Raw genomic sequence first — 14,660 nt, 5'->3', positions numbered from 1 at the left:
CTTTGAGGAAAAGCAAAATGTGTTGGAGAAAGCAGAAATTAGTGCTCAGTATAAGAACAGGGTGGGAGATGTTCCGTCTGCCTTTGTTTCCTGTAACCTCACCGTCATCCGAAGAGTGGTATCCCCAGCTCTGGAAATCCAACACTGTCATTTATTTTAAGTCTTCCAGTCCTCAGGACTTTCCAGCTCATCATTAGGGATGAGTGTACCTTGTAAAACTTTTACAACCAACATGCTAACTAGTGTGGCTGAGCTGCTGCAAACCTGTGTTGAATTATCTAATTAGACTTGAAGAAGGCCAACAAGGTTTGTGTTTCTCTACAGGCTTTATGCAAAAATGTTACAACTTGGTAGGCTTTTTATTGGAACCGAAGCCTTTTGAAGGTTTGATGCTGTCAAAATGGCGAATACCTGTGCAAATACACAAGATCAAAAGCTGAGCTTGAGATGAGCAGCATTCAGTTTTAGATGTTCTGAAGTCATAGGTTGTAAGCTTTTGGAGTGGGCAAAAAGCTGGAGGCAACTTACGGTAGAACATGCATATATATATATATTGATATGCACATACATTTTGATGTGGTTAATATATATAAAATACTTGCAGCAGCATACCGTGATATTTTTTCATTAGCCTCAAAGGAATGAAATGTAATTTGGGGATTTATCTTTATACATGCCCTAGTAAAGTAGGAGAAGATTTGATGCTTCATCCTTGGAATTCTTAAACGCATCCTTTGTGTTTTGTTCTGATACCTTGCATGTTTTCACTTCTGGATTAATTTATTTTCAGTTGCTGGAGATTGGTAATTAGCTTGTTATAAAACAGATAGTCAAAGTGTTATGAGTGTAAAGTGTGTTGCTTTTGAGAAATACGCTTCAGTTTGTGTAAGCACTGGTATTTTTCAATGAGTTAGAATATTAGCCTGTCTCATACTACCGAGGTACTGATATTGTAGGTATTGTCTTCTGGTGCTATCTTGTATACAGATTTCTCAAAAATAAAATAGTGAATTGTATGTTAAAAACACTGCTGCCTACCTTCCAAATAACCCTGGAGAGAGCGCTGACTTCTACCCGTTACCAGTTTGCTCTTTCTCTTTTGCACATGCCAGAGCCTAAATTTGCATTAGGTCTGGAATTACTGGCAGAAGATTGCTACTCTGCAATTTCAAAACTGCTCATTAAAAAAACGTTAATGCCTGAAAGTAGCTTCAAAGGCTGTATTCCCAAATCATTTCCACTTGGGCTTCCAGTTGCAGTTTTAATATTTATTTATTTTAAAGCAATGTTTTTGTAAGTCGGATTAGAGTAATGGGACTAATGTTAAAATCAGTAGGATGAGGTGATGTCAAATTCCCCGAAAGAAAAAAAGAAATAAAAGAAAATGGCCTCTCCGATTCCTTTAGGTTATACGAAGCTTTAAGTGTTGTTATAACAAAATAAACAATTTGCAGAGACCAGCGCAGGTTTAAGCTGATTTGCTCCATTTACCCTACCAATTTGGACAGAAGAATGTAATGCGTTCTTGGAAATGCCTTTCAAATATTACATTATAGATTAATTTATAGGCTGCAGAATGCTGTTATCTATAGGACTTTTCTACCCATCTTGAAAATTAAGTTCTAAAATTAAATGTGTATAAGAGTTGGCCTTTTCTTTTTCAGTAGGTCACTAATGATAAATCGGGAGAAATTATTTGTTTCAAATAAAAGCATTCATATACAGTGGAATAAGTATCTCACATTTACTGAAAAACACCATGATGTTTTTCCTATTTCCCTCACCATGGTGAACACAGGTTTAGTAAATCTTCATTAAATTAGTGACTTGGCTAAGTTTCAAATTAGGCTTCAGTTCTTATTCTTTTCTTGGAGAATGTGAATGCAAACAACAGAAGTATTTCTGGAAATTTGGATAATGAAATTTTGCAAGGGAGGCCCACAACTGAATCATATTAATAGCTTGTAGTAGGTGTCAGATTAATAGAAGAAAAGAAATTTGTAGTGATTATAACACTTTAGGGTGGCTACGTATTTTGCTTGTAGCTTTCAATGTGTATTAACGTCATTTCTTACTGTACATTTTTATTCCATTAACCTGCATTATCACTCATGATTTGACTTTGCAATAATGATGCATGTAGAGGTATCAGAAGACAGTGATAACTTCCAGTGCTCAGGTGTTGGCATTCAGGTAACTCTCTGCATTGCTGGGCGAGATGAAGGGGTTTGCTGGAAAGGTGGGACTCTGCCTTTCCTGACTTGGTGCCATTCGCTCGGTGGCTCGCAGTGTTGGGTTTTGTGTCACGTCAGAGCTGCTGACCCTTGGCACTAGCCAGTAATGGCTGCCTTTCCTTGGGCCGACGTTGAGATCTAGGCGTTGGTTTGAGTCACTGCTGACAGGCATTTCTTGCTATTTGATGGGAAGAATGATGAAACGCTCATCTACAATGGCGCTTTGATGTTGCTGAAGGTTTCTTTCTAACAGTAAATTAAATGTCATTTGCAGCTGGTAGCTGTGTTTGATGAGCAAGACCCCCACCATGGAGGTGATGGCACCAGCGCCAGCTCGACTGGCACGCAAAGCCCCGAGATTTTTGGCAGTGAGCTTGGAACCAACACAGCGTCGGCCTTTCAGCCCTACCAAGCTACGAGTGAAATTGAGGTCACCCCTTCAGTCCTTCGTGCAAGTAAGTAAATGATCTCCGTATCTTGACGTATTTCATCTTAATTTATGAGGATGCCAAGTGCTGTTACCCGTTCATGCTGCTGGGAATGTGATTCATTATCTGTCCTTATCGAATGCTGATCAAAATTGAGAAACTGCATAAATGCTGGTTGTATGTAAGCAAATAAGCCTGCTTTAATAAATTATTTATAAGCTGCTTTTAGGAGCAATAAGCTCTCTCTGTGCTGCCAGTTTAAAATTGTCCTAACACTGAAAATCACAGCAAAATTTCCAAATGCAGTTGCTGCATGCTGTAATGTTCAGTTTGCCAGTTTTATTCCATTAAATGAAGAAAAGGGTGAAAAGAAACTAAAGATAGGAGCACTTTGTACTGAACCTGTCAATGTTGCTAGGTTATGCTTGTCACCTTTCTGTAAAAACACCTTGTGATACATGTATTTACTATGTTGGAGAAAGATATTCGTCTAAAAAAAATTAACAATAGCCAGGAACATCTGTTTATTTTGTTTAGTTCAAAATGAGGACAGTTTGCTGCAAAATCATGAAGTATGAACTATATATCACCGTTCTCGTTTAGGCAGGATTTTGAATATTTCAGCTTACTAAGAAGGAAAAATGGCCATATGGCATAACAATGTAATTTTCATTGATGTTAAGAGTTCCATGCAAAGAAGACAACAGTAGAGTAAGTGACATGCCCCTCTTGTATTATCTGTCATTTCCTTCATTGAGGATTTGAAGTAATGAATCCATTCCAGAAAATTTTTAGCAGGAGTTAACATCAGTCAGTCCTTCGATATTCTGTGAGTATCGTGTTTTAAACAATGATTTGTAATTCCCAAGAGATTACTTTTCTGTAGGTGTTCCTTTAATGGATAAAATGTGTGTTTAAGTAATCAGGTAAAAACACAAATGGAAAAGTTGCAACTCTCTATTTAAAGTTTGAGGAATTTTGTACCAGAGTGTTTTCTGTAAAAAATAAGGGAACAACATTTAAGAGTTAGCTTACAGACACTTGAATGTGTATCATTTCAAGCTATGACTATGTTTCACTGTAACACAGAATTAAATTAGGAAAAGGATAAATGGCAGATGAGAATAATAATAATAAAAAAAAATCCTGGAATTTCAGGGCCCCTTAGTTTTGCCGTTGTTAGGGTATACCACTGCTAAATGCACATCTCATTTCTATGCATAAGCCAAAAAGCTGTCCTTCTGGGTTTGCAACTCAGGGTGGCTTAGAGCAGATACATACATACACACACCTTTTTTCCTTAGTTTGATTATCTGGTGTATTATTCAGTATGTCAATGCTGGTGCATCAAATACATATAGTGCAGATAAAATTCAGTGATATATTGGACAGCTCACTTATCTTTGGTGTCATTCTGGAGAATGCATGTAATACTTAGCCAGTTCGCTGATTGTTAAAAGGACCAAAAAGTGCTTTGAAACTCAGTAATACAAAGGTCTGTAGAAATGCATAAGAGTTTTAAAAGTCTTGGTAAGCATTACAGCTCTTTTGACACTTTTAATAAAATCCTGCAAAAATAAAATGGGTGAAACAATTTGTCATAAATGTTATTGCAAATCAGAGATGTTCTCTTACCTAGCTAATGCTTTTTTTTTGGATGTTGACAATTAGATATATTTTGTTTGTAAATGTTGCAAGCCACAGCCTTAGAATCCCAGTCCAGTAATATTATCCCATATTAAACCCAACTATTTCAAGAATTTCATTTAAATATACATTGAAAATGGAAATAATATCCCTATTGTATTTCCTTTATAATTTGTGAAGTGAAGCATAGCATACAAATGGTATTCTCAGTATTTCAAATAATTATCTTCTTACTGTGTAAGTTCTATTCAGCAAATAAAACCCATCCAGTTTTGTGGTAGATGCAGATCCTGATTATTACATGTTGACAAGGTCATATATCTATTAATTGGATTGGAGATGGGATACAAAATTGCTGTAATTATTGTAATTTTCTAGCTAATTGCAGGGTTGGCGGTGAATATTTTACTTCTAACAAATGAAAAACAGTATTCCGCCTGAAATTGGTTTATAGCATTTTAGACATTTTGTTTCACATCGCTGGTGCTTTTTGCTCGCAGGCTGGGCTCTGTCTCTCGGCAGCCGATGCACAACCGCCCGGCTTTGTGCCGTCCTGCTGCCGCTCACCTGCACCCGGGGGGCCGGCGGCGGGCCCCGCGCAGAGGCAGGATCCGAGCGGCTCGGGCTGGGGCTCAGGGGCCTGCTGAGATTTTCGTCTCTTTGTTCTGGTTGCCATGCCAGCCCTTTTGTTTGTTTAGAGATCACGCCACCTCTCCTCTACCAGCAAGGGAAAGGTTAGCTAGATCAGGTCCAGCTGGAAAAGTAATATTCCTCCGGCTTCCCTCTTTTCCCATGCACAAACAGACCCTGGACTTTGCACGTGGGGGGTTGTATCAAATTGAATCTTCCCATCTAAATGTGGAAACAAAAATGATGCTGGCCCATACCCCCCAGTGTTATTCCGCATTGGGAAAAGGCAGTTCATCAAGGCGAGCAGTTGGTTTACGCTTCTCATCTAGCTCTTTCTCCTTTTATTGTTTTTCTGTAACCTAAGTTAAACTTCCCGTTGTTGTATTTCATCCCTTGAGCTGCATTTTTTTCTGTAAGCATACTGTAAACAAGGCGTTTTTTTGTGTGTGCCTGCGTGCTTTCTGAGAAGAGGTTGGAAGCTCGCTGCAGAAGATTGTTAAAGCAGACTGATGTTTATTCCCTGCTGAAATATAAACTCGAGGCGCAGGTGAAAATTGCCAAACCTAATGAGCAATTTGGCAGATAAGACAGGATGTCAGGCAATGACAGTTCAGCAGCGGGTGCACTGCCTGTGAACCAAGTTGTTTGTTTCACAGTACTGCATTTAAATATTGTAAATAAAATTCCTTTTCAGCTACGTGAGTTACTGTGAAAAGGGCCATCTCTTTGTTTAGTACTCCTTTTAAGTTACTTTGCTCTACCAAATAACCGAGGGTGGTCTTAGTTCTTGGTCTCGGTGTGATTATACGTTACAAGTCTCTGAATGATTCAGTATTACAGTTAATAAGCAATTTAAACATAAAACATTATTTGGGAAATATATTAAGAGAGTCTGAAAGGACTGTTTTTTTTCCAGTTCAGAGTACAGAATAGTAAGGGCGATGGGAGATCTTTCTGTAGCTTCATCTAAAGGGAGGCTATCAGGAAGGTGAAGCTATCAGGAAGATGAAGTTAGACTGTTCTCATAGGGGCAAAGTGATAGGGCTGGTGGCAACAAGCACAAGTTGCAACAAGGACAATTCCAGTTTTTCGAGGAACTGACACGGCCACCGGTAAGGTTCTCCCGAAGGCTGGAGGCTGAGCATCTCCTGCAGCGCTGGCCAGAGCAATCTAGGAAATTACTAAGAGCTAGCTGGAAATGGTGCTCTCCGGTGGTGTATTTGCTCAAGTGTATTTTAGCAGCACTCTGGACATCAGTTTCATATTCTGTTCTCAGAAGGAGAGAATGGCAAAAGTGGTCTAGATGAGAATATTATGCAGTGAGCGCGCAGCTGGCCGTAAAGACGTGCCGAAAGTGCAGAGGAACAAATAACTTGCTGCACTTCCCCTTCTTTGTTTAGCCAGCAGCACGCCTGTTGCTCTGAGGTCACCTGTGTGCATGTGTGCTCTCGCCCTGCAATGGGAACAGGTTTATTCCTCACAAGTAAGAGCACGCATGCAGACTGCCACTGTGAATTACTTGATATATTAGAGTTCGTGACCTTCCTTGCCTTTGAGTTTGTGCATCTCTCTGTGCCCTCTCAGCAGTTTTCAGTAGTTTAATGGCAAATTAGGAGGATATATCAAGTATAGTCCCTGAGGACTCTCTTAGGCTGAGGACTGTTCAGTATTTTAATAAATCTGGACTGGAATACAGAGTATTGCATTAAAAGCTAAGAAGGTGTTTCAAGTACTTTGGGTGTCAAGGTTTCGGTTCAGCCTTCACTACATACGTTTATAAACTCTTTTGAAATCAGTGAGATATGCACAGTCACTACATCTGGAAAGAAAAAATTATTTGCAAGCCAATACTAGTGAACAGCAACTGCACAGGATAGCTAGAAGGATCTGGGCTAGAAGGATCTGGAGCTAGAGCATCTGGGCATTACCTTCCACCATCAAAGGCGAATGCTGTTGTGGGCTCACTGAAGTAGGTGCAAGCAGGAAGACTGAAGCTGGGGTGACCAGTGGCGGTGCCAGACTTGGAGAAATTGTTAACCAGTTGGAAAGAGATGAAATGCAGCATTGAGAAGATACTTTTGAGACTACAACCAAGCATCAGAAGGATTGGTTTATCTAATTAAGATAAAATTGATAGAATCCAAGTCTTCAAATGTACTTTTTTGTTTGTTTGTTTGTTTTATGTCTAGTAAGAGAAAGGCAGTTGGCATTTCTTGGAGAAAAAACATTTTTTGTAATCTGTAGGCCTAATAAGCTTTTTCTACACCTCCTACAACAAGTGGGTCTTTGTGGGAATGGTTCAGAGACATCTGCTCACTGCTAAGCACCGTCATGTGCTGTGCTGCAAGGCAGGAAGGCAGTCACTCACCTGTAGCAGGTCTGTCTGGTTCCTGGCTAAGCCATTGGGCTGTTTTGTAACCACGGGCCAACCACTTCTTGAATCCCTTGCAAATATGTGTCTTTTCTTAGCATCTCTCAACTGGAGTGTTCAAAAAATCAAATACTAAGCAAAACAGTTAAAGGTGTGAGTGCATAAATAAATGTGTGAATTTCAAGTACTTTAAACTTGAAAAGCTTGCACTTCATTTTACTTCTGATTTGACACAAGTATTTATCTATTGAATCCCAAATGCATATTCTAAGAATTAATTTGTTAATATTTCTGAGTGCCTTCGTTTAAGAAATTGGAGTTCTGCATGTAACTTGTCAAAGAGTTGCAGAGGTAAGTTCGTAGTTAGTCCAGTTCCAAAAATGATTATGGTTTCACCACTCTTTCCTACATATGGCCACTAGAAACCTTTTCATTCCTGTATCTCTCTGTCTCCTTATTCATCTGTGAGTCAGCTTTATATATGGAAACACAGTCATTTTCAAGTGTTGAAGAACCAAGGAAGCAAGAGATTAGAAAAGGGAGGAAGAGAAAGATGAGTTCTTCAAAAACCAGATGTTTGGAGCTTGATCAGATGGAGTTGTCTTTAAGTACCTGCTTACTAAATGTAGACAAATTCAGCCACGTTTATAATGAAAGATTATAGTTTTATAGGCAAAGCTTGCTAAAGTCACTGGGAGGTTTTCCACCAGCTCCGACAAGCTTGGGTCAGCTTTCCATGGTGTTTCCTCAGTCAGAAACCTTCACTGGAACCACTGTGAGATGTTAGGTGTCCATCTTCCAGTGCAGTAATGGGAATGAATCCCTGAAGATTTCATAACCATCATTCCCACTTTTAATGCGTTGCCAGCTTCTCAGACATTTCTTTTATGGTGTCAGATAGTATTAAAAGAAGCTAAAACTGAGGCTTGCGCTGAGCTGCTGGCAACTGAGTAAGAAAGGTTTCTCATGCGTCAGAGTTGGAGGAGAAGCTTTAGCAACGTCTGTTTCCTCACCTTCTGGTGCTCTCGCCATCCAGGAATTCTTATCACAATTATCCCCGTAGCTCTATCAAGGAAGTGATTGTTTTAAAGCCAGAGTTATTGAATCAAAAAATCAGTACCAGGTGCTGCTTTCTTCCATGAGACTAAATTTGTTCTCTCTGCAGCGCAGCTCTGACTCGAATGATCTCCAGTTGGTGTTTTCTCCAAGCGTAGTGCTCTGCTGTTAATTTGGGATTGTCGAACAGTTTAAAAACCATGTGTTTTTGATGAGACCGTGACACGTTTGTAAAAACAAATGGATTTTAAACTGCTTAAGTTTCTAAATTAACCTTTAATATCTTCAATCTTCTCCGTATATCATCAAACAAAATGCTGTAGCTTCTACTAGGATTAAAAAAATCGCAAAAGCAATATAGTAAAGAATTTTAGAACTCATTGGGTTTTCTAAAGGAAACCTTAGTAGTCATGGGGCATTTCAAGATTTCTTTCCATATAGTGAGAGCTTTTTTCTTTGAGTATTGATAAGGGGAAGTAATAAAAACATAGTATTGTATGTGATACCTGGTGGTATTGTGTATCATAGCTACAGAATATAGTACAAGACAGATAATAAGGAAGGGTTATGAAGATGTGAAGTATTGAATTTGAATAGTTTAAGAAGTCAGGTTGGATATTAGTCTGGATTTGACATGTTAAATAGATTTAATGATCACTTGAACAAGAAGCTATTATGGAAATCACAGCTGTATTCCGGGAATGTTTCGAAATGTATGTGTGTTGGTGATGGTGGTTTTTGTTTTCCCCATTCTCTGAATGAAAGGTAGTTTTTTCCCCTCAGAAAACTGCATTTTTATGTATAGAAAAATGTTGTGCCATTTTCTCCAACCAAACATCACAGAGTAGCAGTGAAGTTCATTGTATTCTGGTACCATGGGTTTGTTCCCATTGTGATAAAGCTATTTGTTTATGGAAAGAGTTTGTCTTCATGCATGTACCAGGAAGCGTAATAACCCTTTCTATAGATAATTTCTTGATTACTCCTTTAGTTGTTGTTATTTCAATGTAAGCAATCAAGAAGGAGCACAGTGAAGTTAAAGAAACATGAATTCGAAGTGAGTAGGAAATGCCTTTTAATGGTACAGACAACTATCCTGCTATTTATTTATTTTTACTTCAGCGATGCATGCGTGTATTATACATGGGAGTGTAGATCAGGTGTAACAGTCCTATTTATCCAACTCTTTGTAAAAAAACAGTATAGTATTTATAGTTACTTATTCTAAAATGTGATAAACACTGTGCTTCAAGGCATCCTTAATATCCAGAGCCACCAGTCCTCAAGAGTGACGGGTGTCCAGGTCTCATTTTGCTTTGCTTTGAGGCACCAGCGTTAGTCTCTGTGGGGGTGCAATGCTGACATGAATTACTCGCAGACAATTTGCCATCAGGGAGAGGATGCAGAGTTTGTCAAATGTGCTTAATGATTCACTTAGTCCTAAGTGGGATGACCTTATTGAAGGGGTGTTGGAGGGCTGGTGAAGAGCTCTGCGCTGCTGGGGGCTCCGTGCCTTGCTGCCGGCAGGGTTGCCCTGAGGCCCGGGCAACAATCTTCAGCGCAACAGCAGCACTCGCCCCCCGCTGAAAACAAAGCGGCATGTGGGTTATATTTCTGACCACACGCCCAAGGCTGTAAGATATTATACTTAAAGTATATCCTTAATTACACTGAATTTATGCTTCGTTGAGAGCGTTGTTGCTTGCTGTACATTCACAAGGAATCTTCTTGTTCCTCTCTCGATTGCATTTGCAGCACGTGAACTCACATGGTCTTTTTTTCAGATGGGGACATGTTTTGGAGACAGACCATCTCTTGCTGGTTACTAGGAGGAAGTTGCATTCAATTCTGTGTCTTTTGACATGTGCTTTTGAGGGGGATGAAACAGTGACAGATGGCTGCTCGTTGAATAGGCTTGTTTTTAGTTTGTATTTTATTTACTCTCATGGTCTGAATAGGACTGAACGATGATACAGAAATGAAGGAGTGGATGAGAAATAACTCTCCATTAATTTACTGCTTGATTTCATACTTTAAAAAGATCAAATTTGTTCCTTCTCCCACCCGTCTCTTGTTGTAAATCTGAAACAAACTGTGTAAATAAGATGAGCTCCAGCTTCAGAAATGCGTTGGGTTCATGTCAGGGGCAGATTAAGTATTTAGGGTGAGAATCCAGCCTAAATCTAGAAGAACTTTCCCACGGAGATGTGGGCCCCCAGTACCGCTGGATGCTGCAGAGGCGACAGGCCCAGCTCAAGCCCACGAGCCCAGAGCAGCCGAGCTGAGGCAGGAGCCCGCTGCCTGCAGCTGGACAGATGTGGCTTGGCTCCTGTCCCCTCTGCTCTGCGGGCAGGGACCCCTCGTCCCCCCCTCTGTGAGACACTGCGGCCACCTCCCCGGGGTGGCTTTCATGGCCCGGCTGATGCCAGAGCTCGGCTGTTGGGGTTGGAGGTGGATGTGAGCTCGGGCTGTGGTCCGGGTCGATATTTCTTTCCTCCGTTATGGATTTAGGTAATTAATTCTGTCAACAATTATGGATTTGGAGAAACTGGAAGTGGTTGTATAAATGGGAAGGGAGCTGGGGAGTGTGGGCTTTTACAAACAAAAGCAAAAAATGGTGCTTAGGTTAACACAAAATCTTTGTACTGCTACTTCCCTGCATGCAGTAAAGGGAGGTACAAAGGTATCAATACAAAGCACACAAAGCGTTAGCTTCTGGAAACTGTGCCTACAACCTGGGGACTAGGCTTCTGAAAGCAATCTTGTGGTCAACCATTAAAACGTTATCCCTAATGACGGGATTTGATCCAGCTGTCTGTGCATCAGCACTGTTCACAGAGGGAAGTAAAACTGGGACTTCTTTTGGCAAACGCTGGGCAACGGCTGATTCAAAGCAGGCACAGCGGATGGGATGAATATCAACAACTTCACGTTCTGCGCCTGAGCTAAACACTCAAGGCAGTCCTCTTTCTCATCCCTGGGGAAGGTCAGACACCTTTAGGATGTGTTTGTCCGAGCTATTTTACAGCTTATTTCAGGATGAGATGGGGTATGGCCCAGGTGAGCTGCGCTGGCTGGTTTCAGTTGATCAGGGAGAAACAGGGGTGATCAGTTCGGAAATAGGTGTCTGCAGCAGTGTGAATCCCATTCTGCTTGTGATTCACAGGCTGTGAAAATAAAAGGGGTTTTATTTATTATTTTTCTTTTTTTTCTTTTTTATTTCTTTCTCCATGTTGCCTTAAAAAGTGATCATTTCTACTTCTAGAAGAGAAAAGCTAAGTGGCATTTTGCAAAGCCAGAGGCTTCTAAAATGTGACCTGTAGAGCAATTGTACTTGGCTCCAGGAAGTTCCTGCACAGGTATAATTATGCTTAGGAAGTATATTTGGGTTGAATGTCATGAATGCAGCTAGTCACGTTAACTTTTTTTCAGAGCAAAATTGGGTTCAACAAGCTTTTAGGAAAATTTGTGGTAAAACCAAAGATGTCATCGTCTTGGGTCTGGAACCAGTCTGTAGTCACTTCGGCAGTACCCCTCCCAGGTTGGTAAACCTCAGTAAAGAGGCAGCTCTGCTTCCTCTTGCAATAGGCAGATCCCGGAGTGTAATGTAACGCCACGTGGCCCTGCAAGTCAGCCCAGACCTGGAGGAACAAGCATGACGTGGGGTTAATGAGCACTGAAGGACGTCGGTGTCTTTGCCGGTCTGTGTAGCCAAGTGTCTCTGCACCACGTTCCCCAGCGCACCTCGCAGCGTCGGCGCTTTGTGGCTGCCCTGGCGGTGCCGCTGCTGCGGGCGTGTGCTGGGGAGAGGAAGGCTCTCGGTACGCCCAGCCTCTCGGTGGGCAGCTGGGGAGGGAAGCCATCCCTGCAATACAGGCTATTGAACAAAATGCCTTTGCGGGTCCGCAGGGAGAATGAGGGTAACGGTGAGCAACAGCTACCGAGACTGTTTCAAGCGAAATGATGTTTGAACCAATGCAAGCGGTTCGTTTTTAGTACATTATAGAAGAATGAAATTGTTTACCAGTTTCTGATAAGCTGGAGCATGAATAGGTGCACGCATCTTGTTAACCAGCCCTGTGCGATGTGTAAGTCAATCTCTCAGTGGTTTTTGATAGGTCCTCTGTTTGTCTCTCTGCTCTTCGGCATTTTGGCACCAAAATCTCAGAAATGTTTTCTGGCTATGAAAGCTTTCTTCACCAAATAGAAAACTGACGTTAGCTTCTTCTATTCCAATCCATTTTAAGCTCTGATCTTTAAGACCTTCATTAGATGACACAGGGATTTGAGGTCGAGCACTGCCAGACTCTCACGATGATTTCCATCTGAAGGGTCTTGCATAGTGAAGTCTCTTGATGTTTTATTTAAAATTTTAGTTAGGCTCTTGGCTCATGGAAAAATAAATAAAAATGAAGGGCTTGCTAGGAGTGCTGCAGTGAAAAAATTATGGAACTGCTTTTTCAAATGAACTGCGTGACATTTATCCGTGAGAAATATCCCTTAAGTAGGTGTATAAAGTTACTGCTCTAGTTTGACACAGTAGGCAATATTTCTCTGAGTATTGTACGTGTAGATGATTTACCTCTACCTCTGCTTTAAGTTCACCTTCAAAGTAATAAAACATAAGTGGACAAAGTCTTCCCATAATCCTGCTTTCCCATAGCTCTGTGCTGTGCTGTTTAAAAGGCAGCACAGCACTGAAAGAAGTATTTTTTATTTCTTCTGCCCGTGAAGGGCGGGGAGAAACCAGTTCCTGGTGCTGCTGCAGGAGGGTGTCTGGGCACGCTCGGGCAGGGACCAGCGGTGTGGGCGGTGGGGTTGGGGACCCCGAGTCCCCAGTAAGCAGAGGGCAGGGGAAGTGAACTGTTGGAAGCCTGCCTCAGAAGAGCGAGGGGTGAAAAAACCTCAGTGAATCCGCCGCCGAGAATGCGTACAGGCGTTTCTTTATTGCAACTTGGTCTGCGTATTTCTTGTGTTAGCGAGTTTACCCTGTGTGCCTGTTGGCAGTTCATCTGTGCAGCAGTGCACGGCCGTGAGCAAACCCAGAAAGCCCACAGATGATGAGCACCAAAAAAATTATGTCCTCGGTGAGGCAGGGAGCGAGCAGTCATGTTCCTGGGGTTGCCAGCTGTGAGTTTGGGGGCGACTGTGCGAAAGCTGCTCCTTTCACCTGGCCCAAGCTTGCTGTGTGGCTCTTGGAAAGCGTGTTTGGAAAGCACAGCCAAACACATACCAGTTATTTATTTATTTGTATTAAATGAGATTTAAGGCAGGTTGCTGTAGCACTAATATTTATTGGTATGTCTGCATGCCTGCTGGTGTACAAACAAGTCTGTTTGCCCTGCGTTTTACCAGAATTACTTTGTGGACGTGCATTCTGCGCATGGGATTCCTGTTAAGGACTGCGATGAATATTCAATTACTCCTCAAACCCTCGAGGCAGTACATCAGCTTCACTCACACCAAGCAATCTGTGCCGTGCTGTATGTGCCATGTACGGGCTTCAGTTTCGTAATTCTCACAGGGCTAGGATTTTGTTCCATTCATTTACATTTTTCGTTTTCAAAGTCAGAATGTTTTACGAAGGGTCAAAAATATTTTTAGTGAAGTATTTTTAATTTGTTCTCGTGTTATTGGTTTGCAATCCCCCCCACGCCCCCACCCCCAAGATTCAGCAGATGTTTAAAACATTTTCTGAGTACATGTGCTTTTCAAGGCTTTTCTGAAAATCAAATCGTGTTTACCAGGCACTGAGTCCTTGCAAATTGAGGTATCGAGGTTGTGTTTTCCTCTACTTTAAACCTCCCATTCTGGCAGATGTCTTGGAGTTCTAGGACAGGAGATTTTCAGTGTTTTCTGTATGAAAGCAGATAAGATTGGTGCATAGTTAGAATTCACTCTGAGAGATGCAGAATTTCAGACCTCTGTGGGAGGAAGGTATTTCATGGGCCATGTGTTTTTGTAGAACTTAGTAAGTTTAGTAAATAATTAAATCCAGTAATGCATCCTATGCTTTATCAGAAAGTGGTGGCTTTTGCAAGGAAAGCCTTACTTGTCTTTTTTTTTTTTTTTTTTTTTAACTTGAGGGTGGCACGTGTTGCTTGTAAAGAAAATGTCACGTTGGCTTGATCTTACTGTGGAAAAGGTTCTTGATCTTAAAGTCACAGCTTTAGAAAGATCCTTTTCACTCATGGATAGATGTGCTTAACTTCCAAATTTTGCTTCCATCTTGACCAGAAAAAAATAAATATATTTGTTTCATTTTAGCTGTGATTATTTTTTTCACCTGTATTG

The 14,660-nt window shown here is 41.1% G+C and overlaps 1 protein-coding gene and 1 long non-coding RNA gene across 13 annotated transcripts in view; one reads left to right on the top strand and one right to left on the bottom strand.

The window, feature by feature from the left end:
• The window catches only part of LOC310895159, an 89,153-nt gene extending 86,652 nt beyond the window's left edge, over positions 1-2,501 (bottom strand). Inside the window, exon 1 of the long non-coding RNA XR_014580492.1 lies at positions 103-2,501. This is a non-coding gene — a long non-coding RNA (uncharacterized lncRNA). The remainder of the gene's footprint in view (positions 1-102) is intronic.
• Positions 1-14,660, top strand: part of PARD3 (par-3 family cell polarity regulator) — a 448,908-nt gene that overhangs the window by 146,736 nt on the left and 287,512 nt on the right. For all 12 annotated transcript variants that reach the window (XM_083826068.1, XM_083826067.1, XM_083826066.1 and 9 more), the window contains one exon: positions 2,509-2,689. In XM_083826068.1, the coding sequence (XP_083682194.1) occupies positions 2,509-2,689 (181 nt within the window). The remainder of the gene's footprint in view (positions 1-2,508; positions 2,690-14,660) is intronic.

The sequence above is a fragment of the Anser anser genome (assembly GCF_964211835.1).
Source record: "Anser anser genome assembly, chromosome: 2".
NCBI lineage: Eukaryota > Metazoa > Chordata > Aves > Anseriformes > Anatidae > Anser > Anser anser.
This window is presented reverse-complemented; position numbering and strand designations above follow the sequence as displayed.